The sequence below is a fragment of the Budorcas taxicolor genome, chromosome 10, assembly GCF_023091745.1.
Source record: "Budorcas taxicolor isolate Tak-1 chromosome 10, Takin1.1, whole genome shotgun sequence".
NCBI lineage: Eukaryota > Metazoa > Chordata > Mammalia > Artiodactyla > Bovidae > Budorcas > Budorcas taxicolor.
The window spans coordinates 68,709,979-68,737,010 of NC_068919.1; the positions used below are offsets into that span (position 1 = coordinate 68,709,979).

Sequence of the window (27,032 nt, forward strand, 5' to 3'; positions counted from 1 at the left end):
TCTGTGTTTCTTGCGAAGAATAAGTGATAGGCACAACAGCTGGCACAGCAATTTCGTCCCAAGAAGGCACGAATCAAAGCTTTTGGGGTCGTGTCTCCCCTAAGAGAGCTCGGCAATGGGTACGTTCTAACACCCAAGCCACAAAATCGCTCCTAAGGCCCTTACCCCAAGGGGCGGTCCGGAGGGAAGGACCCGGGCTTGGCTCCGCCCCAGCTAGGGGCGCCCGGCGCGCCTGATCGCCTCGGCCCTCGGTGTTTTCCACCCCCTACCCCACCTGTATCCAGAACAGCGGCCGCGTGCACTCGTAGCTTCCTAGTGCCCAGGACGCGGGCGCCTGCGAGGGCTCAGGGCCGACGTGGAGTGAGGCACAGCCAGGGACAGCCCGGGCCCCGGGCGCCGCGCCCACGCGAGGTCCCCGCCGGCGCCGCCGCACGCTCGCCGTCCCCGGCCCCGCCCCCCGAGCGCCGAGATCTGTCGGCTGCCGGGGTCGGTAGGTCTCCGGATATTTACCGGTCTGTTTGCTACCATGCCGCTGTACGAGGGCCTGGGAAGCGGCGGGGAGAAAACGGCGGTCGTGATAGATCTGGGAGAGGCTTTTACCAAGTGAGTGACTGCGTCCGGGAAGGGAGGTCGGGTAGCCGAGCCCCAGGCCCAGTCCCGGTCCTCATCGCAGTCTCGGGGGCGGCTGTTTAGGCCGCCACTTCGCCCCGGGACCTCCGCAAATGACGGCCTCTGTTACCTGCACCGTGGGCGATGCGAATCCCGGGGATCCGTTGGGCGGGCTGGTTCTGATTCCTAGAGAGGCCCAAGAGGCTTCGAGAGAACGGCCTTCACTGCCGCCCCTGTCTTCACCCCCAAACTGAACGGACCCTTTGGGGTCACCTATGCAGGGGATGACAGCGATGACCTAGGCCCTGCTTATCCTAGTTTTATCTCCTTAGGTGGGAGCCGCACTGTAATACTTGATGACGGCCTTCATTATTAAGAATTTATTGAACAGAGATGCTATTGGTGCTGGAAATTCAAATGTATCTTGCTTCCCGAGAGTGGGACGTCGAATTAGGAGGACTGAATGCGTAACGATCCGAAACCCTGTAGACACTAGAGATCCTTTGTTGCCCCACCCACCCCCACAGCTTTTAGATTAAGAAATTTACCATATTTTAAAAGGCAACTTGTAAACACTGGATTAGTGATTCTAAACCTTTTGGATGACATAGATCCTATTGATGACCGAAAGAAAGCCAAAAAATACACAAACCTTAAAATACTTGAACACAATTTCAGGGCTTGGTGGACCATCGCAGTGGTCTGTGGACTCCAGATTTAGAACCCTTGCACTGGGCTCAAGAAAAAAGGAACGTGACAGCCAGAATTGCATATATATAATGGAAACTATTTGAAAAAATTTTGTATATCCCTGAATAGTGCCTGACATACAGTGTGTGTTTAATAACTATTTGTTGAACAAGTGGTCAGAAGAGCCTGTTTAAGAAATTGGGGGAAACTCCCTGGCGGTCCAGTGGTTAGTTCTTGGTGCTTTCACTGCCAAGGGCCTGGGTTGAATCTCTGGTTGGGAAACTAAGATCCCATAAGCTACCAAGCATGGCCAAAAAAAACCAGAATTGGACATCAGGTGCTCCATAATTGGATTAAACATAGTTCTTGGTTCATAATATTCTTACTGTTCTATGCAAGATCTTCCCACAAGTGCATTGTTAAATTTATTTTAAAGGTTTGTTTTAATAGCATAGTAAGTACCTTGAGGCTGATACCCAAAGATAATTACTTTAGATATATTGAGGAAATGAGAAGTGGAATGCTATTATATAGGAGAATGGTTATTGACAAAGACAACAGGAAGGTGATGAGATGGGTTTATGCATCCAGCCAGTGGGTTACATCCTGGAGTTTGAGGAACACTGAACCAGGTCAACCTGGGGGTGTAGCTAAAAGAAGATGGAGAAAGCTATTTGGGAATATGAGGAGATGAGTACTGAAAACCAGACAGGACAAAAAGAGATAATATTGAGACTGAACTTACATGGTAATCGGTTTTAACAGCATTTTTAGCAAAGTTTTGTCTTGTGGGAAACAGAAATGGAAATACTTAAATAATCAAGAAAGGAAAATATTTTTTTAAAAAAAGGATGAAATCTTATATGCAATTTAAAAAATGATGGCGGTGAAAACAGTTTGGGCAGAAGCTTATTTTATGAATTCATGTTATATGAAAAGTGTGATTATAATTATGTCAGGTATGCATAGGTTTAAAAATAGACCAAAGGAAATTTCAGTATGGAAACTAAATAATATTAGATTGATGGAATTATGAGTAACATGAACTATAGGAATGAAATCAGAAACTGGAGTACAGACTCATGGCTGTAGAGACGTATTACCTAAAATTCAAATAAAATTGAAAACTGAAAAGTTAATGCTACCATAAAATAATACGCTGGTTTATTTCACTAGTACTAATTCAAAGTGATTTTATTTTTTTTACCTTTAGTTTACTTAATGAATAGGCTTCCCTGGTAGCTCAATTGGTAAAGAATCTGCCTGCAATGCAAGAGGCCCCAGTTTGATTCCTGGGTGGGTATTCTAGGTCTTCCCATGTGGCTCAACTGGTAAAGAATCCACCTGTAATACGGGAGACCTGGGTTCAGTCCCTGAGTTGGGAAAGTCCCCTGGAGAAGAGAAAAGCTATCCACTGCAGTATTCTGGCTTAGAGAATTCCATGGACGTCCATGGAGTTGCAAAGAGTAGGACACGACAATAGGTGATATTAATTTTTCCTTATTTTTTTTTCCCCTTGGAATAGATGTTTCTAGGTGTTTTTGTGATCACTGCTTTGAAAAAAATGCAGAAAACCTTGTTTCTGTGACAAATATATAGAAAGAATGTTATAATAGTTGAATGTATCAATTTTCTATTTTATTTGCAGATGTGGATTTGCTGGAGAAACTGGTCCAAGATGTATAATTCCCAGTGTGATAAAAAAAGCTGGCATGCCTAAGGTATTTTTTTAAAAAAACAAATTAGCAAAATAAATGCCGTACTGTAAAATATTTTTAAATGTGACTTTAAATAAGATTGATTAAAACAGTGCTAAATGTATAGCTTAGAGTATAACCCAAGAAAACTTTTTTGATTATTTAGGTTTAATTTTGCATATCATAAAATTTACCTACTTTAAGCACGCAGTTCAGTGATTTTTAGAATATATCAAGTTATGCAGCCATCACCACAGTTCAGTTTTAGAACATTTTTATCATTCTAATAAGATTTCTAATGCCTGTTTATAGTTGATCGTCATTCCTATCCCACCATGGATGTTGTTTCTGTCTCTATAGATTTGCTTTTTCTATACAACTTGGATATAAATGTAATTTGTAACATTAAGAGAAAGTTTTTAAACTTAGTAAAATAATTGCATGAACCTTGTAATGTAATTATAGAATTCATTTTATTCTTACCCTGTTCAAAAATATGAGCCAGATTCTCATTTCTTTATCTGTAATTCAAAGGACCTGTGAAAAACACATTTTTTAAAAGAAACTTTCTTGCCAAAGTTAATTTTGCAGATTAGGAATTGTAGAACAATAGAAAGAATAATTTTGCATGCCATAAAATTTGCTTGTTAAAATAAAATGCAAATATTCCTACCATAACTCAATATTTGCATTCCTGAAAAACCTCTTCTTGATTGCAAACAGGTTTGGGGGGAAAATAGGGTTGGAGCAGATAATTTAAAACCCATGTAACTTTGTAATCCGAGCCCTAGCAAAAACAAAAATTGATACCTCAGGAAAAAATTGGAATAACCTTAAGATACAACTGAGCTGAAGGCTCTCTTAGAGATATTTAAAATAAAATAAAATAGTTGAAACTGTTGATTGATGGGTGCTGAGACAATGAAGATACAGAAGTGAGCTCTGAGCCTCTTGAGCTATTGTTAAGGGGGGACCAGGAAGAAATGCAGCCCAATAAAAGGTCTTGAAAGGGTTCAGTCTGGTATGGTAGCCCCCGACATACTGGATCATTTAAACTTTTTAAAACTAAATCTGAAAGAATGCCCATTTCTGTGACCACTGAGTTGATGACTTCCTTTACCTTGATGAAGGTTATAACTCTGCTATTATCATTTCAGCTCCTCTTGCCTAATATGAACTGTACAACCTTCCTTATTATATAGACATTATTCCCTTATTTAACAAATATGAGCATATTTGTTTTTAAAAACACACAAGTTGGAGCAGGATGCAGTGAATGGAGCCCTTGTGATGTATTAGTGGTGACTTAGCAGCAGCAGCAGCACCACCCTGGTTTGGTAGTGTTTGCTTTAGTGCTAATGGTGCATGTTTTTATTTTTCCACACATATTTATGAGGTGATTTACTTTGGGACTGTCCCTGTGTCAACTAAAAGAGAATATATCAAGTGGAGTGATACTACAAAAGGACAAGTGTCAGTGTTTTGGGACTAAATAACAGGAACTGAACCAAGTCTGGAGTATTTGATGAAGCCTTTGATGCTTTTTAGTTGATGGTGCTTTTTACTGATGATGGCAAAATAATGTCAGATGAAAAATGTAATGAGCACTGGTCTTTACTCACTGTGTGTACAGACTTATTCTATAAACTAAAATGTTTTGTCATCTTGGACATGCCATTTCTTAAAGATTTCTAATTTAAGTGATTAATCTATTTTTAATATTTGCATCTAGTCTAAATACAAATTGCTTTTGATTTATTACCAGAAAATCCATTTGTAAAATAAATAAGCATGTTTAATTTGATATTATTTTATTAATGTAAATTAATAAATCATTTTAATTTTTTATAGCCTATCAAAGTTGTGCAATATAACATCAATACAGAAGAACTATATTCCTACCTAAAGGAATTCATCCATATACTGTATTTCAGGTAAAATGTAATTGTGTTTTCCTTGCCCCCTACCCCCCAGCTTTTCCTAGTGCCCATAATAGTGATATTTGGTCATATTACTTCTAATGTAAAAGAAGAGGTTAATTTCCAATTGCCATTGTAACTTTTTCATTTTCAGTCTTTTCAAAAGCATGTTTGAAGACTAGAAAACTGGCAAGCATAAGGACATTTACTATGTCCATTAGTAAAGGGGATTGGATAATTTAATTACTGTATTAATAGATCCATATCATGAAACACTGTATTGTCAAAAAAGTTTTATATCCGTATGTACTGATACATAATGATCTTAGATATTCTGTTAATTAAAATCTTGTAGAACAGCGTCTATGGGATGAATATTTCTGTTAAAATATATACATATACATACACAGTAATGATGGAGAAGGAAATGGCAACCCACTCCAGTACTCTTGCCTCGGAAATCCCATGGATAGGAGATCCTGGAGGGCTACAGACCATGGAGTTGCCAGGGTCGGACACGACTTAGCAACTAAACGACAACAACACACAGTAATGAAAATACACAAAGTGCTGTTAGTAATAGTTTCTGGTTAGAAGAGGTATAAGGTATTTTTGTACTTTCCAAGTTATAAACTTCTATAATATTTGGAGTCTTGTGAGTGTATACTACTTTTGTAGCTTAAAAAGACAAAACATCCTTTTAATTACTCAAGTTAGTATTCATAATAGGCTGTAGTTTTTGTTTTCTGAGATAAATGTAAATAGGTGTAAATTTCCTGACACAGTGCATGACATACAATAAGAGATCAAAAATGTTGTCTTTCTATGGCATATATACAATGGAATACTTCTCAGCCATAAAAAAAGAATGAAATTTTACTATTTGTAGCAATATGGATGGATTTGAATGGCATAATGCCAAGTGAGGGCTTCCCTGGTGGCTCAGACAGTAAAGAATCTGCCTGCAATGCAGGAAACCTGGGTTTGATCCTTGGGTCAAGAAGATCCCCTGGAGAAGGGAATGGCTGCCCACTCCAGTATTCTTGCCTGGAGAATTCCATGGACCGAGGAGGAGCCTGGGGGCTACGGTGCATGGGGTCACATAGAGTTGGACATGACTGAGTGACTAACACATGCAAAGTGAAGTAAGTCAGACAGAAAGACAAATGTTGTATGTTATCACTTCGTTGTGGAATCTAAAAAATACAACAAACTAGTGAATATAACAAAAAAGAAGCAGACTCACAGACACAGAGAACAAACTAAAGGTATCAGTGGGGCAACATAGGGGTAGGGGAATTGGAGGCACAAACTTTTGGGTGTATGAGGCTCAAGGCTATACTGTACAACATAGGGAATATAGCCAATATTTTGTAATAACTGTAAATGGAAAATAACCTTTAAAAATTGAATAAAAAATTTTATAACAAAATATTCAGCAATAAACGTCTTTCGTGGATCATAAAATGAAGATGTCTCTTATAAAGCTTCTTAAGTGAAGTTGGTACAGTTTCTTTAACCTTAACAAATTGCATTATGTGAAAAAATATGAACTTTTAAACTGTCAAAAACTGTCACTTTCCAGGCATCTATTGGTGAATCCCAGAGACCGCAGAGTTGTGGTTATCGAGTCTGTATTATGTCCTTCCCACTTCAGAGAGACACTCACTCGCGTTCTTTTCAAGTATTTTGAGGTACCTGTTTTTTATGTTGTCTTTAGTAGGTACTCAAAGCTTAAACTAAAAGGTCCTCATTTTATTTGCTTCGTTGAAAAGAGGAATTGGATGACAAAATAAACTGACCATCTGTTTTCTTTGTATGGTTATTTCATGCATAATTAGCATTTTATCTAATACGTAGATAATTGGATAATTGAAGATTCCTATTTATTGCTGTTTCTCTTACTTATTTTACTACAGATTTTAAGTTTTGGGTTTGTTTTTTTTTCTCCTGAAATAAAAACTTTGATGAAGTTTATGATGTTTTTCTTCCAGGTCTCTCTAGTTTTTATTATTTAGGTATGCTGACTATTCTAAATTTTCCAGCTCTTTCATTTTCATCTTGTAGGCTTTAAATTCCTAGTAAATGAAGTATTCAAATAATGCCTCCCATAGAGTAAGTGGACAATGCCAGGAATGGCTCTTAGATCTTGATATTAGTGATATTATTCATAACTGTCATTTTATATGAGTTAAGTAAGATTATTTTAAAGACCAAAATTATGACATAAGATGATTACATTTCATAGTAGGCCAAATCTTTATTGTTCAGCATTTTAAAAATCTCTGCCTTGGAAATTTAAAGTTTTTTAGCAAGAGTGTATAAAATGTGTACAATATATAAGAAGTTGAGCACATATAAATTTAATTTTCATACATTCTACTGAACACAAAATATATCAAAAATTATAATTTATTTATGAGATAAGGGCAATTAATTTTTCTAAGTTATAATTTAGTAGGACAGATACAGAGAAACAGGTTACATACCCTCCTATACTTAACTGATGTCACTAAATCAGGAATTTGGTTTGCAGTAGAGAGAATGCAAAACATAGTAAGAAGTTACTTCAGCTCTTATCTAAATAAAATAGATGATTTTCTGTATTTTTACTGGAACTTAGCGTTTGAGTTTTGTTTATGTTAGTGTTCTTATCTAGTATATTACCGGAATACCTGCTGTACTTAGGTAAGGGAAATATATCCATTATTTTGTTTGCCATTTGGTTATAATGGACTTCCATATTTTGATTGAATATTTATCTGATATTTAGGGTGTTAGATTTGGCAGGATTTTCACTGAAAAGCGTCACTTAGAGCTAAGGATTTTTGTAGTTCTTCACTTTTGTTCTTAACTACTGTATTATAACATTTAAAAAATATAATTCATATTATAAACTTTGTGAGTAAGGACAGTCAAGAATTCTTTTTCTCTGTTTCTATTTCAACCATTTTATAGCAGTAAATAAAGAATTAACTGATTTACTTGAATTCACACATAATCAAACTATACTGTAATACACAAAAACATTCTTTAAGTTCTATAAGTTGTTTCATTTTGAAATGACAATTATAAAGCATTTCTATTAACTCAGTTCTTTCTCTTTTGGAAGAAAAACTGGAAACAATAAAGGGATGGTCCAGAAACATACATTCAAAGAAAATGCTAAATTTAAAAAAGAAAGAGATGTCTTTATCTTTATTTGAGTTGTGTTTATGTTAGTGTTCTTATCTGGTGTAGATAGAAACAAAGAAATAGGATGGGGAACACATGTACACCCATGGCTGATTTATGTCAGTGTATGGCAAAAACCACTACAATATTTTAAATAATTAGCCTCCAACTGAAATAAATTTAAAAAAAAAGAAATCAAGAAAAAAAATTACTAAAATTAAATCAATTAATGCTTCACATAACCCATTCACACAACCCGTGTGCACAGGCTGAGCAAAAAAAAAAAAAAAAAGATGATAAAAACATCTCTTTTTTTTTTTAATTTAGCATTTTCTTTGAATGTATGTTTCTGGACCATCCCTTTATTGTTTTCAGTTTTTCTTCCAAAAGAGACCTGAGTTAATAGAAATGCTTTATAATTGTCATTTCAAAATGAAACAACTTATAGAACATTTTTGTGTATTACAGTATAGTTTGATTATGTGTGAATTCAAGTAGATCAGTTAATTCTTTATTAGGTGCTATAAAATGGTTGAATAAGAATCATAATTATGAATTTTTTCAAATATATTTGAAATGTAAAGGAAACACCTTCAACTACTGATTTTCATTCTGGTTTTGTTTTCTAGGTTCCATCTGTCTTGCTTGCTCCAAGTCATCTAATGGCTCTTCTTACACTTGGGATAAACTCTGCCATGGTCCTAGATTGTGGATATAGGGAGAGCCTGGTGTTACCTGTATCTTTTTTGTAAACCAGCTAATTTTGCAGTTTTTACTCTAGTTTGAAATAATTAGTTAGGCTTATTACAAATTGTTTTTGTTGTATCAAGCTATTTTGGATTATCATGTACAAATATGATATATGTGGAAAAAATTAACAGGATTTTGAGATTTAAATGTACTTTCTGTAGAAATTGTCATTATGGTTTGATCCCAGTATATACTCCAGAGATCAGACCTAGGATCAAAGAAGTTGGATAGGATAGTCAAGCTTTAAGATAAGTCATATGAAGAGTAATTGGAAACAAATGAGAAAGTTAAATCAAGAAAAATTAAAACCTAATGACAACATGAGATCTGCCTTCAAATAACTGAAGGGCTCACTGTTGAAAAGTAAATTCCTTTTTTTTCTCTCAATTTCCTGAGGCTATCATGGGGACAGTATGGCATAGGGTTTATGAGTTTGGGGTTTGGAATCAAATACATAAGTTTAAGTCTCAGCTAAGCTTTCTAGTTGTATGATGTTGGGCAAGTAGCTTAATCTCCCCTTGGCCCAGGTTTCCTCATCTGTGAAATGGGAATTATAATAATTGCACCTCATAGGGGTATTATGTGACTAGAGTGAGATAATATGTGTAAAGTATTTGGTGTAGAACCTGGCACATAACTTGCACAGTAAGTGCTATGGTTTTTGTATCATTTGCCATAGGGAAGAACTCCCTAGTAATTTCAGCTGTTACAAAATGAAATTACTGACTATAAACTGGTCCATTCCCAGTCATTAAATGAATTTAAGTAGAGTATAGGTATAAATATTTCTTATAAACGTTAGAGTAGATATTTGCTACATTTGAAAAGGAATTTGAAGTACGTAAGTGCAAAACTCTTGGAATTTTGAGATCTATATGTGTGTTTGTTAAAAGAAATAATCATGGGAAGGAGATCAAGGATCATCAGCTGCTCAGGAACTGAATTAGGCAATAGCTTTTTAAAACAGAAAGTATTTTGTGTGTAAGTCTCATAACAAAAAGTATTATTATATAAAGGAGAAGCTGAAAGTTGAGATAGGTGGCTGACCCAAGTTAATAGAAGTGTATAGCCAAGATACAAACCCACGTTAGTTTTCAAAGCCAGTGTTCCTAACCCATAGACTTTTTGCTTTTCATAAATAATGTACTTTATGAAACATCAGGAAAAACAACGTGTAAAATAAGGTAGCAAATCCATAGTACAGTATTGTTCACTGTTCTCTCAGCTCTAATAGAAATACAGTGTGAGACGTGTAATTTAAAATTTTTCTAAGAGCTACAAATTTTACAAATACAAATGGAGATGAAATTGTAGTGTATTTAGTCCAATATATTTAAAATATTATTTAAATATATAATTAACATAATAAATTATAGTGGGATATTTTACAGGTTTTTTTTTAATTACTCAGTTTTCTAAATTTGTTGTGGTATTTATTCTTATAGTGTATCTTAGTTCAGACCAGCCACATGTGGACAGTGGCTACTTTATTGAACACCCAAGCTCTAACAGATGAGTTCTCTGTGTGTGTTGTTTACCATGTATTTGTGTGTATATATTTAGCTATTTTCTTTGGAGAAGAAGAAAAGACTGATTTTTCTGTAACTCCTTAAAGAATTTAGCCAGCCAGGCTGATGTAGAATAACAGTGCAGAGGTGAGGGAAACACATTTTCATCTCCTAAAATAGTAGTATCCTTGACTACCTTACAGATATATGAAGGGATCCCAGTACTGAATTGTTGGGGAGCACTCCCCTTAGGAGGAAAAGCTCTTCACAAGTAAGTTTCTTGGCATTTAGGACATTGCTTCACCTGTACCAAAAAATCAGATGCTAAAGAAATAAAAAACAAGCGAAAGATAACAACAAAAAAAAGATGATGCTTTTTTGACAGTGATCAATAGAAGACTTGTAATGTGGACATTCATTGTTATTTATTCCATTGTTTACTTCCCTGGTGGCTCAGACGGTAAAGCGTCTGCCTACAATGCGGGAGACCTGGGTTCAATCCCTGGGTCAGGAAGATCCCCTGGAGAAGGAAATGGCACCCCACTCCAGTACTCTTGCCTGGAAAACCCCATGGACAGAAGAGCCTGGTAGGCTGCAGTCCATGGGGTCACAAAGGGTTGGACACGACTGAGCGACTTCACTTTATTAACCTTGAGTATGTTCATCTTTTAAGGGTAAAACCACTGTTATTTAAAGCATCATGTTATGAAGTAAAAGTATTAAATAGAAAAAGGATATCAATTATAATATTTTAATTACAGTAACTTTTTTTTCTTCTTCAGGGAGTTGGAAACTCAACTGTTGGAACAATGTACTGTTGACACAGGTGCTGCTAAAGAACAGAGCCTTCCCTCTGTGATGGGTAAAATCATTTTAATCTATTTAAGGTTTACATTCAACTCCTTTTTTCCCCCCACATTGCATACTTATTCTCATTTTCTCACATCACTCTGATGTCCTGGCTCCAATTATAAGGTCATTATTGAGCTGTTATTAATCACCAGATCTAGTAGTTAAATTTTAATTATTCTTTCCAGAACTTTAGACATCATGGATTATCATATACTCTTTTTTTAAAAAAATTTTTTTGAAGTATAGTTGATTTACAATGTTATATTAATTTCTGCTGTGTAGCAAAGTGACTCAGTTATACATATATATATTTCTCTTTTTTCATATTATTCTTCACTGTGGTTTATCACAAGATATTGAATATAGTTTCCTGTACTATACAGTAGGACCTTGTTGTTTATCCTTGCTATATGTACTAGTTTGTATCTGGATTGTCATATATTCCTGATACTATGTCTTCCCTTAGCTTTCAGGACTTTTCTTTCTTTGTGGTTTTCTTTTATTTCTCCAACTATTCTTAGTTTCCTGCTTTCTTTCCTTGCTGATGTTCTTCTAGGGATCCATTTTTTGTTCCTTTTTTTTTTCTCCTACTGGCTTTTTAAATATGATCTCATGTGTTCCCATAACTTCAGCTACATCTGTATGCTGTTGATTCTTAACTGTATCACTGAGCGGGACCCTTCTTCTAAACTTCATATTTTCAGCTCATTTTAGATAGAAACTACATATGCCTTTAGGCACCTCTAACTTAAGGCTTCTAAAAGTAAACACATTATCTCTTCCCCTAAATTCATTCTAACAAATCATTGTTAGATTATTTCTTCCTGAGCTCACATTTTAGAAAACTAGTGTATCAATCCTTTCAATTCTCCCTCAGAAATTGTTTTTTTGTCTCTTTTTTTTCTGTCCTCCATAACACAGAACGTTTGAAAACAAAGACATTGTAAACTAGGTCCTCATTGCTTCTTTCTTGGAGCCAACTCTTTGGACCCATTTAGTCTATTTCATACTCTTGCCAGGAATAACTTTCACAGAATTAATTTGATTACATTGTTCTTTTGCTTGAGAATTTTTGCTGGTCTCCACAGGTTAAAATCCAAATGATCAGTTCGATACACATGTTTCTTTACAATCCAACTTTATTCTACCTTTTAACTTTAACTTAGCTTTAGCTTTAACTACTGTACTCAACCCTTTGCACCTTATTTCAGCTGCAGTAAATTTCATACCTCTTCCAGGCTATATTCCTGGCACCATTGTTCTTCCATAACCCCATGCCTTCATTTATACTGTTTCTTTACCTGGAATGTTTTTCTTTACCTGTTTGAGTTTTTGATCTCTCTCCTTGACAGAAAGGTCATTTGAATTGTGAAGCCTTCCTTATTTCCCTAAGCAGAATAAATTACTCCCCTCTCTGTTACACCCTCAGCAGTATTAATTATAGTACATTTTAACTTTTTCTATCAATAGACTTTGAGAATCCCTGTCTTGTTTATTTTCAAGTGCCTGGAAAGAGAAGGGCAGGTTGTTAGAGGACTTTTATCCTTACATATATTGTTTCCTGTTGTTCTTTAGATAGTTAAGATAATAGCATTCTTTATTCTGTAGATCAGATTATTGTTTGTCCATTCCAGATAAACTTTGTTACCTTTTTAGTGTAGTTTAGTGTAGCATCCCAAGATTTTTTTCTTTTTGGTTCACGGCATGCGGGATCTTAGTTCCCCAACCAAGGACATGAACCCATCCCCCTGCAGTAAAAGCACAGAGTCTTAACCACTGGATACCAGGGAAGTCCCCCAAGATATTTTTAACAAAAGTCTTCATTAAAATTGACTTTAACGTTTCCTTAAAATTCTGAACTGTGTGTTCTTAGACACTTTTTTTCCTTTTCTTTAATCTTTAATTGCAGGATAATTGCTTTACAGTGCTGTGTTGGTTTCTGCCATACATCAACATGAGTCAGCCATAAATATACATATTTCCCCTCTCTGTTGAACCTCTCTCCTACCCCTATCCCATCCCACCCCTCTAGGTTGTCACAGAGCACCGGGTTTGAGCTCCCTGTGTCATACAGCAAATTCCCACTGGCTGTCTGTTTTACATTTGGTGATGTATATGTATTAATGCTACTTCTCAGTTTGTCCCACCCTTGAAATTAAAAGACCCTTACTCCTTGGAAGGAAAGTTATGACCAACCTAGATAGCATATTCAAAAGCAGAGACATTACTTTGCCAACAAGGTTTGTCTAGTCAAGGCTATGGTATTTCCAGTGGTCATGTATGAATGTGAGAGTTGGACCGTGAAGAAAGCTGAGCGCCGAAGAATTGATGCTTTTGAACTGTGGTGTTGGAGAAGACTCCTGAGAGTCCCTTGGACTGCAAGGAGATCCAACCAGTCCATTTTAAAGGAGATCAGTCCTGGGTGTTCTTTGGAAGGACTGATGTTGAAGCTGAAACTCCAGTACTTTGGCCACCTCATTCGAAGAGTTGACTCATTGGAAAAGACCCTGATGCTGGGAGGGATTAGGGGCAGGAGGAGAAGGGGACGAGAGAGGATGAGATGGCTGGATGGCATCACCGACTCTATGGACGTGAGTTTGAATAAACTCTGGGAGTTGGTGATGGACAGGGATGCCTGGTGTGCTGCGATTCATGGGGTCGCAAAGAGTTGGACACGACTGAGCGACTGAACTGAACTCCTTCCACTGCTGTATCTACAAGTCTGTTCTCTGTCTGCCTCTCCGTTGCTGCCATGCAGATAGGTTCATTAGCACCATTTTTCTAGATTCCATACATATACACGTCAATTCATGGTATTTTTCTCCTTTTGACTTACTTCGCTTTGTGTGACAGGCTCTAGGTTCATCTAGCTCTCTAGAACTCACTCAAATTCGTTCTTTTCTATGGCTGAGCAATATTCCATTGTATATATGTACCACAACTTCTGTATCCATTCATCTGTTGATGGACATCTAGGTTGGACACCCTTTTCTTAACCAACTATCTTAAAGTCTGATTCTAATCTTTCCTTCTCATATGCCCCAAAATCTTGACTCTGTCATAGTTAGCCATATAGTCCCAGTAGTTGAGGAATTAAATCATATCACTGTTTGCTGAAGGATTCACTTAGAAGGGAGACTCCCCTGATGGCTCAGACAGTAAAAAATCTGCCTGCAGTGTAGAAGATTCAGGTTTTGTTCTGAGTCAGAAAGCTCCCCTGGAGAAGGGAGTGGCTATTCACTCCAGTATTCTAACCTGGAGAATCATGGACAGAGGAGCCTGGCGGGTTACAGGCCACAGGATAGCAGAGAGACAAAAACATGTGACTAACACTTTTACTTTCCACTTAGGATCAGAAATGCAAATATATTTAAATATCTCTTGTAATGGTTTTGGCAAAGATTAGATCTAAGACCTACATATACTTGGGTACCCTTAAGTGACCTCTTTATTTAGTGTTTAGAACCTTGTTCAAAAAAGAATAAATATACTAACTTAAAACTTACACAGACTAAATACATTGATTTGAAAAGTGTAGTTGAAAAGTAAATTATATGTAAAATATTATACTTATTATTCTAAATTAGTTGAAATTTAAATATGACTTTTCAAAGCCAGAGCCAATGAATGCCTCATTTGCAGTGTCTAAATGGCTGTGATTAAACCGCTAAGATTGAGAAGCTCCTTCCAAAAGCCAGCATCTACTCCTAACTAAAAGAAGCCTTTTATTTTCAAGCTTGCCTTCCATGTTGCCTAGAGAAAACTTTCTCACATTACCAAATGTCTTTGGCACATGTTGGAATTCATTTGAATATTCCTAGAGAGAGTTTAGCACATGTAAAATGTTACAGTTTTTAGCACTTATTCTTAAATTTGTACATTCTTTATAATCTAGTTACATTTCTCTCATCTATATATAGCCAGGTTTAAATTGATTTGGAAATCTTTATATTCTCCATGGGATAAATTTTAACATTTAACTTTAGGAGTCTTCAAACTTTTAGATCACACACTGGCCTCACCAGTAAAAAATTTTGAATATGTACCTGCAATACATACTTACATTTATACTAATTTATAAAGTTTATGTATATCATTATTACTGTATTACAAAACACAAAAGAATTTGGGAAGGACCATATAATAAAGGTAAAGTAATAATTCCAAAGTCATATTTACTAATAGTAAATTTTTTTGCTCCCTCTCAAAAAAGGTGTGATTAAATAGTTTATTAATTTTTAAAGATTATGGCTTAGCATCTTAAAGATGTGGTTTTTAATTTTAATTCTTTCAGTTTCAGTAACTGATAAGATATGTAGCTCCAGATGGAAGAAGTGCATGATTACCCTTACTAAATCATGATTCCTTTTATAGCTATAAATTTCTTTCTTGACATAAATAATTAACATACCCAAACATTATCTTTTAAAATCTTTCTAAAATTTCAAAGAAATCTATATAATAGCTACTTTCTCACTCATTTTTTAAAATGTCATGTTTACCTTGAAGAAAATTGTCTATGTATGATTCTTTTTACAAACATGTATTAGTTAGTATGTCACTCACTGACAGTCATTCATTATCATAGGAAAGATAAGCAAACTTGAAACTTCCCTTTTTGTAAAAGAAAAGTAGGTAGCTCACTTTTAAGCCTATTTCTTGTAAGTATTTTAACACGAGAAAACCAGCAAATCTTTCTATGGTAGAAAAGATTTCCTTGGTCAGTTCCTATCCAGTGCCATTTATTCTGCTATATTTTTAAGGTCTTTTTTTAAAAATCAAATTTATGAGTATTAGTCACATTCTTTAGTACTTTGTGTACATCTGGCTTCAACTTCTGCGCTTTGGCTTGACTTTGAATGCTGACGTTTCTTCCCTAAAAGTAAACCTGATTTTTCTGTTTGTCTTTTAAAAAAAATTATAGTACTTTTTAATAGTTTGCTGAAATGGAAGATGGAAATGTGAGTGCAATTTAATAGACTGTTTCTGCTTATTAAAGTTCTATAGTTGTAAATAAAATTTCTGTTTTAGGTTCAATTCCAGAAGGTATCTTGGAGGACATTAAAGGTAAACTAAGTTCCTATTTTTTTTCCTTTCATCATTAAGTATTCATTTGGAGGGCATGTTTCTAAGTATTTATACAGACACAAAATGTATTAAATTTATAATGCAGTAACCTAAAACTACTTAAGATATATCCTGTGGAATAATGTATATAAAATTTTGGTTTTCCTTCAAATTTGTGGAAGCTTTTGGCATTATTATTATTTTTTTAATTTGGCCATACCACCAGCTTGTGGGATCTTAGTTCCCTGACCAGGGGTTGAACCCAGGCTCTCAGCAGTGAGAGTGCAGAGTTCTAAGCCCTGGACTTCGTGAGAATTCCCTTCTGTCATTACTTTTAATGTACTATTAAAGACACTTCTCAGTGATAGAGATACAGAGTTACTAGTGAATTAGTAGTTTTCACAGTATGAATTAACAATTATACTGCTTATGGAAACTACTGATTTTATGTTGTTTAGCATTTTTTTTATTCTTTAGTATTTTAAATGCATTTTATAATGTTAAAAAAATCATTTTACTGACTTCAGAAATTCTACAGTTGGGTAAATATATTAGATTCACTTTAATAAGATATGTTATTAGTATTCCTCCTTTGCTAGAGTATATTTTTATGATAATGTTTAAATTGAGTTTTCTGGTATCTTGATTCACTGAAAGGAAATCAGTTAAACTATAATGTTCTTCATTACTGTCATGTAAAATTAATACTCTAGAATGTTTAATTGAGAATTAGACAATAATGAATATTAAAATTAAATGGGCCTGGAGATATTCTGATACAGCTGGGTCCCTGAGATAGTGAATGATTTGTTCATTGTCACACAGTGGGTAAGGTGAGAGCTAAGGCTGCAAAATGGATCTTGTTCTTCATTACATTGCTTACTTACGTGGCATAATTATCTAAAACCTCTTCAGTTATTATAAAACTTCAGTCATTTGTTCATTCTTTTGCAGAAGCTCAAATAATAGAGGAAATATCTCAAATGAAATGAATAGTTTCTCTTCCATTCTTCCAGTCCTATTCTCCATAATGTAACAGTTGATAACTTCTTGGAATATTTCTTTCCATATAGCTTCCAACTTGTGAAAACAAGTTTCCATTAGCCAGGCAAACATCAGATTGGCAAAAGTTTGAAAGACAAGACATTTAGTGTTTGTGAGATTATGGGAAAATTAATATATTGCTATTAGTAAGAATTGAAAACTAACCTTTTTGGAAGGCACTCTGGCATATTTATAAAAATTGAAAAATATGCACCCTATGCAAGAGGGAATGTGGAATGAAATTTGATACCTTCATCGTAAGGATTACCATATGGCTTTTTATTTATTTATTGGGTACCCCAGGTGGGACCCATATAACTTCTAAAAAGGATGGGATAGATGTATTGATTTGGAAGGGTATCAATAATATATGAAGGGAAAAAGCATGTTGCTGGAAAAAATGCATAGTAGGAACCCATTTATATTAAAAGCAAATATGCAGTATGTATAATTACTCTCACAAACATTATGTTACTTACGTAATACCTAAGTTTTTTTCAATTATTTTAAAATCCTTAAGTGTAATTTATCTGTTCTCAGATTATTAATTCAGTGAATTTAGTTTCCTTAAATTAGAACACCTTCATGTGCTAAGTATGTAAGATGCTGAGGATCTGAGTATTTACATTTCTTAAATAGTTAATGAAGACTTAAAGTCGTAACTTGAGCACTAGCTTACTGTCTAACATATTAGCATACTGTAAATTCCTTTTTTTTTTTTAATTAAAGTATAGTTGACTTACAGTATCTCAGGGAACAGCAGACTGGTTGGTTATATATATCCTTTCTCTTTTCTTTTTTTTTTTTTGCCACACCATGAGGTATGTGGGATCTTAGTTCCCCGACCAGAGATCAAACCTGTGCCTCCTGCACTGGGAACACAGAGTTTTAACCACTGGATTGCCAGGGCAGTCCCCACTTATACATCTTCTTTTTCAGAATCTTTTCCATTATTACAAGATATTGAATATAGTTCCTTGTGCTATGCAGTAGGTCCTTGGCATATTTTAGATTCTTCACAAGTATATTTTGAATCAGTAAATGTGAAGAATTTTGTATAATATAACATTATGTCAACATGTTTTGTAAGTAAGTAACCAAATCATTAGTTTTCTTGCTCTCAATGTCAGTTTTGTCCCTTCGTGAAAAAATTTTTTATTTCTTACCTACTTATGAAAATAATTTGAAGCCACTTATTATAAAAGGTACTTTGAAGCAGAAATAATAATTAAAAGAATAAATGTTCAAAGTGAAAAAAAGAAGGGGATGTAGTGTGCAAAGAGGGAGAAAAAACCATAAACTAAAGAGTGTTACTGCAGCTAAGGCCAAAATTTAGCTTTGTATTCTGACCAACCAAGTTTTTTTTTAATGTGGCTTTGTGGCAAGAACATGGAGCATGTCTTATGATTCTGTGGTGAATGAAAAGCTTTTTAGATGTGAATAAATTGTAAGCTAACTAAAGACAGAGTTAGTTTATAAAATCGGAAAGAACAGATGATTAACATGTTTACTTGAATTGTTTTAACTGGGACATTGACTCAATCACAAACCATAATGATGTCTCCTTTTCTTTTAAGTGCGCACTTGCTTTGTTAGTGATCTGAAGCGCGGACTAAACATCCAGGCAGCAAAATTTAATATTGATGGGAATACTGAGGTAAGCTGAAAAAGAAATGTATATTCTTTTAGCAGGTTGTACTTTGTACACTTACGCTTGTGATATTTATATTTCAGCGTCCCTCACCACCCCCAAATGTTGACTACCCATTAGATGGAGAGAAGATTTTACATGTACTTGGATCAATCAGGTTAGACTTTAATTTTTACAAGCAAAATAATGAACTAAAATAAGTTTTTGGCATTAATGTTTTTGAAGCCTTTAGTATTATTAATTTACTAATTATGTGTTTTTCATTAAGCTTCATCATTCATCACTGGGGCTTTCCTGGTAGTTCAGATGGTAAAGCATCTGCCTGCAATACAGGAGACCCAGGTTCAATTCCTGTAGAATTTCTCCCCTGGAGAAAGAAAGAAATGGCGACTCACTCCATTATTCTTGCCTGGAAAATCCCATAGACAGAGGAGCCTGGCCAGCTACAATCAGTGGGGTCACAAAAGAGTCGGACACGACTGAGTGACTAACACACTTTATCATTATTGTTATTATTCAACTTTTTAAAACTTAAAAAAAAATTTTTTTCCTGTTCTTCAGAGTAATTCACAATTAGCCATTCTTTGAGTTGGAGAATAAAGTATGATGCTTTAAAACAGGATTCATCAAACTTAAAAAAAAATTTTCTTTGTTTCTGACTGTGCTGAGCTTCGTTGCTGTGCAGGCTTTTCTCTAGTTGCAGTGCGTGAGGGCTACTCTCTAGTTGTAGGGGACTCATTGTGGTAGCTTCTCTTGTTACAGAGCACAAGTTCTAGGGCGCATAGACGTCAGCAGTTGTGATACATAGGCTTGGCATTGTGGCTCCCAGGCTCTAGTGCACAGTCTCAGTAGTTGCGGTGCATCGGCTTAGTTGCTCTGCAGCATATGGGATCTTCCTGGACCAGGGATCAAACCGGTGTCTCCTACATTGGCAGGCAGGTTCTTTACCACTGAGCCACCAGGAAAGCCCTCAGACTTCTTCTATAAAGGACCAAATGCTAAATACCTTAGGCTTTGTGGGCCATATGTTCTCTTTTGCAACTACTTTGCTCTACAGTTGGAGTGCAAAATCAGCCGTGTGTGTGTGTGTGTGTGTGCGCGCGCGCATGTGTGTTTTCAATCACATCTGATGCTGTGCGACCCTATGGACTGTAGCCCACTTGGCTCCTCCTAATGACTTTCCAGGCAAGAATACTGGATTGGGTTGCCATTTCCTCCTCTAGGAGCTCTAGGGAGTATGTAAATGAGTGAGCATGACTTGGATTCCAGTAAAACTTTATTTACAAAAACATACAGTGACTGGTTTTAGAAAAGGCAGAGGAACCAGAGATCAAATTGCCAACATCTGCTGGATCATGGAAAAAGCAAGAGAGTTCCAGAAGAACATCTATTTCTGCTTTATTGACTATGCCAAAGCCTTTGACTGTGTGGATCACAATAAACTGTGGAAAATTCTGAAAGAGATGGGAATACCAGACCACCTGACCTGCCTCTTGAGAAACCTATATGCAGGTCAGGAAGCAACAGTTAGAACTGGACACGGAACAATAGACTGGTTCCAAATCGGGAAAGGAGTACGTCAAGGCTGTATATTGTCACCCTGCTTATTTAACTTATATGCAGAGTACATCATGAGAAACGCCGGGCTGGAGGAGGCACAATCCGGAATCAAGATTGCTGGGAGAAACATCAATAACCTCAGATATGCAGATGACACCACCCTTACGGCTGAAAGGGAAGAAGAACTAAAGAGCGTCTTGATGAAAGTGAAAGAGGAGAGTGAAAAAGTTGGCTTAAAGCTCAACATTCAGAAAACTAAGATCATGGCATCTGGTCCCATCACTTCATGGCAAATAGATGGGGAAACAGTGGAAACAGTGGCAGACTTTATTTGGGGGGCCTCCAAAATCACTGAAGATGGTGATTGCGGCCATGAAATTAAAAGATGCTTACTCCTTGGAAGAAAAGTTATGACCAACCTAGATAGCATATTCAAAAGCAGAGACATTACTTTGCCAACAAAGGTCCGTCTGGTCAAGGCTATGGTTTTTCCAGTGGTCATGTGTGGATGTGAGAGTTGGACTGTGAAGAAAGCTGAGTGCCGAAGAATTGATGCTTTTGAACTGTGGTGTTGGAGAAGACTCTTGAGAGTCCCTTGGACTGCAAGGAGGTCCAACCAGTCCATCCGAAAGGAGATCAGTCCTGGGTGTTCATTGGAAAGACTGATGCTGAAGCTGAAACTCCAATACTTTGGCCACCTCATGTGAAGAGTTGACTCATTGGAAAAGACCCTGATGCTGGGAGGGATTGGGGGCAGGAGAAGGGGATGACAGAGGATGAGATGGTAGGATGGCATCACTGACTTGATGGACATGAGTTTGGGTAAATTCCAGGAGTTGGTGATGGACAGGGAGGCCTGGCGTGCTGCGAATCATGGGGTTGCAAAGAGTCGGACACGACTGAGCGGCTGAACAGACTGACTAAGAGTGACTGGATTTGACTTGCAGGCCATAGTTTGCTGATTCCTGTTTTAAAATACTGTCTAGTTAGAAAGAACGCATTCTTCCAAAGGTACTAAATCTTTAGGACCAGTTAGTAATTCACCTTTTTATTACTATGATAATGCAGTGTAAGTTGCCAAGGACTTACATAATTATACTGGTAACAATGTAATTTTTGTTTATACCCAAGCTATATGAAATTTGTATTATAAAAGTTTCATCTGTAAAATATTAGATCAGAAGATGCACAGAAATGAATTATATAAATATGAATGATCCTGTTAAGATTTTTAGATAGTTAGCATAGAGTTTGAGATACTAAAAGGATAAACATAGACATACAGATGTTAAATATAGTAGATTGGGGAAACAAAAATGTGAGAATGTAATACTCTTTGGTAGTAACTTTTTATCATTTTACCTCTTATTTAAATTATTTTCACTAATGTACTGTTTTAAAATTTCTCCTGATTGTTTACTGGAGCCCAGAATAAAAAATGAAGAAAATAAGTGTTTATTTTCTACCCTACTATTTCATTGCTTAAGTGTGTGCATGCTCAGTCATCCAGTTGTGTCCAACTTTTTGTGAGCCCGTGGACTATAGCCCACGAGGCTCCTCTGTCTGTGGAATTTCCCAGGCAAGAATACTGGAGTGGGTTGTCATTTCCTTCTCCAGGGGATCTTCCTGACCCAGGGAGAGAACTTGTGTCTCTGCATTGGCATCTTATTTCTTTACCACTGAGCCACTTGGGAAGCCCTCATTTCTAAAGTACTACTTGTAAAATTATGTCTTTTCAATATCACATTAACTGACAAAGATTTGGAAAAAGAAAACTGATGCTTTGTAAGTATCAGCTCAGCTGGTAGAAGCAAAAGTGTGCAGGCCTAGAGGCAGGTGGCTAACAATGAGTGAATGAGTGTTCAGCATACTTAGGCCTCAGTATCCTCTCATGGGATAGAGGATATCTATGCTCATGAGATAGACAGTTAGCAAGTATGTTAATATCAGGAAGAGAATTTTATGTTTCGAAAAAGATTCAAAAAAACTTTAAAGTAGTACGTATAGTGTGGTCCAAATTTTATTTTAACATTATATGTATATTTATATATATAGTATTGTATTGCATTGGTTAGGGTTCCGTTTGATTACCAGATATACAAACCTGAAAATACTGGCTTCAATATGATAGAATTTGTCTTTCACTTAAAAGAAGTTCAGAGGTAGATAGTCCAAGGATGGTATGAAAATTGCCATCAGGGACCCAAGTTTCCTTCCACCTATCATCTTTGAGGGCGTAGCCCTTGTTCTTGGGTTCCAAGGTGGTTGCTGGAGTTAGCCACTACATATGTTTTTCAAGCATGCAGTCCTAGGAAGGGAAAGAGAAAAGTGTTTTCTCTCCTTGTAAAGGAGACTTTCTACCAGTCCCAAGTACCACTTTTGCCTCCATCTCATTGTCTGGTGCTTAGCTACATTCTGCTGCAAGAGAGGCTGTTAAATATAGTATTTCAACTGGGGAGGGGCTTTGTATCCAGCTTAAAATGTAGTTTCATCTTTTTTTTAAATTTTCCACTAATTATAGATTCATAGGAAGTTGCAAAGGTAATATAGGTATGTCCTATGTAACTCCTCAAAAGTTTCTCCCAATGGATACATCTTATATAAACCATAGTACAATATTAAAACCAGTAAAGTAGCATTGGTACAATGTGTATATATTGTTCTGTGATTTTATCATGTGTGGGTTTCTGCATTCATCACCACCACAATCAAGGTAGAGAAATATTACACCACAACAAAGATTTTCCTTGTGCTACCGAAAACAGAGTTCTTTTAATTTGAGAATGAACAGGAAAATAAGTATTTTATTAGGCAACTAGCCATCTTTGCCACGTATTGTTTTTACCAACAAAGAAATACTTTTGGCTGGGTGGGGTAAGGTTTGTTTTTAAATCTGTTGTATCACTATTGATATATTTGTTGAATTCCAGTAACTTTTACAGACTTTCACTCCTTTTTGTTGTTAGGTTTAAGGTGGACAGAATATATGTAAATCTATACATGTGTGTGTCTGTTGCTCAGTCATGTTCCATTCTTTGCTATCCCGTGGACTATATAGCCTTCCAGGCTCCTCTGTCCTTGGAATTCTTCAGGCAAGAATACTGGCGTAGATTGCCATTCCCTTCTCCAGGGGCTGTTCCGAACCCAGGGACTGAACTGGGGTCTCCTGCATTGCAGGCAGACTCTACTGTTTGAGCCCCTAGGGAAGCCCCCAAAATCTATACATAGTGATAGTTACAGCTAGTACTTAGGGCATTCCTTGTATGTGCCAGGCGCTGTTCTACTAAGTCATTGCATCTTTATTGCAACACCTGTGAGGCAGGTGCTGTTGTTCTTCTCATTTCCAGATGCAGGCACCTTGTGTTCTGATTGTTACTCTACATTCACATAGTGCTGGCACCTAAGAGTATGTCTGTAGACCTGTTGTATTGTGTTGTGTTATGTGATGCCAACAAAACACTGTTCTTAATTCATTAGAGATTCTGTTGTGGAGATCCTTTTTGAGCAAGATAATGAAGAGAAATCAGTTGCCACTTTAATATTGGATTCCCTTATGCAGGTATTTTTATTTTGTAAATGGTTTCTTTTTATGATTACAGTCCTTTATAAAGAATTTTTAAAAATCTGTATTTTTAATTTTAGCCATTGGTTACATTTTTATCTTTTATGTGAAGTTTTACTGAGTTTTACTTTAGACTGAGATATGGTACCGACAGCATTTTAAACCCAGGGTAGTTTGTGCTATAGATGTATCATGCATTCTTTTCCATGGTAACAATACCAGATTTTTATTTTGTACTTAGTAGTTTCTTCACATGCATGTTTGTGTAGTATTAAGTTTTTCATTCCACAGGGTATTTATGTCTCTTTGATGTAATGACTGTGGAGCCATAGAACTCCTGTAAAATACTTTGGGAGATATTATCTACTTCTACTCTGCCTAGGGACTTTTTTGAAAATCATAACATCAGTGAAGAATTTTAACATTGCTGATGCTTAGAGAGAACTGTTGTGGAAACGGTTTTTCCAAGAATGTTACCTTACCTCTTGACAGCTGACTCTGGATATCATGAAAATAGTACCTTTGAAAAATTAGGTTTCCACAAAAAGTTATTTCTTATGATGTTCTGTGCTCAACTCAGACATTCTACCCTGAAAATGAGAATACTCCCATATTACTACTATATGCCCTCTGGAATTTAAAATTCTGCACTATTAGCTTTTAAATCTTTAAGGATTTATTTAAGTACATGGTAATATTATCATGGTGGTGTATTTGTTACGGGAAAAAAAATCCCTTGTTAAAGAAACCTTGCTGTGACCCTTTTTTGTGATATAAATGATCACCTAATAATTTGTATATTTTCTTAAATTCAATCAGGCATTATTTATATGGTTAAAGTTAATTCTTTTTTTTTTTTTTCTGTTAACAGTGCCCAATAGACACCAGGAAGCAGCTAGCAGAGAATTTGGTAGTCATAGGTGGCACATCTATGTTGCCAGGTTTCCTTCACAGACTACTTGCAGAAATAAGGTATTTGGTAGAAAAACCAAAATATAAAAAAACGCTTGCTACCAAGACATTCCGAATTCATACTCCACCTGCAAAGGCTAATTGTGTAGCATGGCTGGGAGGTAAGAATTTTTTTTTTCAATTTTGTTTGTTCTGGCCTTACCTTGCAGCTTGTACAATCTTACTTGTCTGACCAGGAATTGAACCGTCCCAACCACTAGACCACCAGGGAATTCCCAAGAATTTCATTTTTTAAAATAATGATTATATAGTAAATGGTTCCTGAATGACATTACTAATGGTTATAGAGGATTCATTATTAGAAATTGCCTATTTAGTTAATAGAACAATTAATTAATCAATTTTCTTTGACCATTTACTTTTCCTTACATTATTTTCAGAATTATGTATCTGTTTTCTCTTGGCATTTGCACTTTGATTTTTTTTAAATGAACTTCTCTCCATTAAAGTCATCCCACGTATAGTTTTGGCTAAGAAAACTAAGATTATTATTTATTTTGTGTACAGAGTTGAAAGTACTCTGTACTCCGTACTCTACCTGCATTTAAACATAGTAACACAGTCATTTTCACTATAATCTAGTTTAGGCCATTTAAGTTATTTTCAATACAAGTGTTACGGCTTACCCTGTTTTTCAAAATATAGGATATAGAACAGCTTAACTGGAATTAATCTGAAGACTGTGAATATGCTTTACTGAATTTTACCCATTCTCTCTTGTCATGTAATGAAGTGGATATATGTGTACATAAAATCTTCAGTAAAAGTTTTCATATCAGCTATAATTTTTTTTTTTTTTTTTTTTACCACACAGGAGCTATTTTTGGAGCACTTCAAGACATACTTGGGAGCCGTTCAGTCTCTAAGGATTATTATAACCAGACAGGCCGTATACCTGATTGGTGTTCTCTTAATAATCCACCTTTAGAAATGATGTTCGATGTTGGGAAGAATCAGCCTCCTCTGATGAAGAGAGCATTTTCCACTGAAAAATGAAAGTTTGATTAAAATTCAACTTTGCTTCTTTTCAAATATCTCATCAATTAGAAGCAAATTGTACAAAGTGTATAGAATGCTGTTAGAGACGACACTAGTAGAAGTGAAAGCATTTCTGTAATTATATGTCACATTAATATTTAATCATTTTGACTGGTTTCTCTTGTGTAATGGTAGAACTGGTAGCTGATGCTTATGATATTAGTTGTATTTATATCAATAAAATATACTAAAACGGTTTCATTTTGGAGATTTGTTACATAGTTCAGTTTTCAAAAAGAGGAAAAGCATCTCTCCATAATTCACATAATCTGTCTTGGGCATCAGAGACTTCATTAATTTCATTATTTTCATCACTTATTTCGTCTAAAGAATAATGTTACCATTTCTAGTTATTTCAAATATTTACATGGGTCTGTGTCTTAAGATCGTTTTGTTTTGATGTTTGTGTCCAGGTTATAATAATGCTACTTTTGGACTGATAATTTTGGGTACCATAGTTAAGCATTTGGTAGGCAAAATGTGGAAATGTTCACTTTCTTAACTTTATAGTTTGTGAATTTCTAAGGAAAAGATATTTCATTTTAATGCAAAGATACTCATGCATTTTTATGCAACTGCTGTTTAAACATGTATTCATAATGTCTTTACTCTTTTGTGCTTTTTATTTTCTAAAAGCAGGGTTCTTTGTAATATGTACTCAGTCATTGTGTTTTATTTTTGTTTTTCTTCCTTTGTTTTTAATGAACTACCTCTCACTAGAATGTTGCTGGTTTCATTCTAAGTACCTGTGAAGATAGGAAATATATATGTATTCTTGTAGTCCTAAAGACTGAGTAAGAATTTATTTAGACTATATGTCCCAAGTCTGTTTTTACTTATAGTTTGATCATTTTGTATGTCCTTTTTCTATAGCCTGCCTAGTTTTGCTGTGTGCTCTGTATATGAAGATACTAACACCAAGTAACTCTTGAAAGAGTT

At 35.7% G+C, this 27,032-nt stretch overlaps 1 protein-coding gene across 1 annotated transcript; it reads left to right on the top strand.

Moving 5' to 3' along the window:
* Window positions 1-432: 432 nt before the first annotated feature.
* Window positions 433-26,881, top strand: ACTR10 (actin related protein 10). The gene is made up of 13 exons (XM_052646585.1): window positions 433-603; window positions 2,948-3,020; window positions 4,848-4,930; window positions 6,501-6,609; window positions 8,719-8,826; window positions 10,551-10,618; window positions 11,130-11,209; window positions 16,231-16,266; window positions 18,888-18,967; window positions 19,045-19,118; window positions 23,999-24,080; window positions 24,955-25,156; window positions 25,870-26,881. Exons 1-13 carry the CDS (start codon window positions 527-529, stop codon window positions 26,049-26,051), a joined length of 1,254 nt encoding a protein of 417 aa, XP_052502545.1. The 5' UTR covers window positions 433-526; the 3' UTR covers window positions 26,052-26,881.
* Window positions 26,882-27,032: the final 151 nt, after the last annotated feature.

Excerpts from the sequence above, each read along its gene's own strand:
- ACTR10 (XM_052646585.1), top strand. The coding sequence starts at position 527 with ATGCCGCTGTACGAGGGCCTGGGAAGCGGCGGGGAGAAAACGGCGGTC. Across the intron at positions 10,619-11,129 it reads GGAGGAAAAGCTCTTCACAA|GGAGTTGGAAACTCAACTGT; the intron begins GTAAGTTTCTTG and ends TTTCTTCTTCAG. Across the intron at positions 19,119-23,998 it reads CATGTACTTGGATCAATCAG|AGATTCTGTTGTGGAGATCC; the intron begins GTTAGACTTTAA and ends TTAATTCATTAG.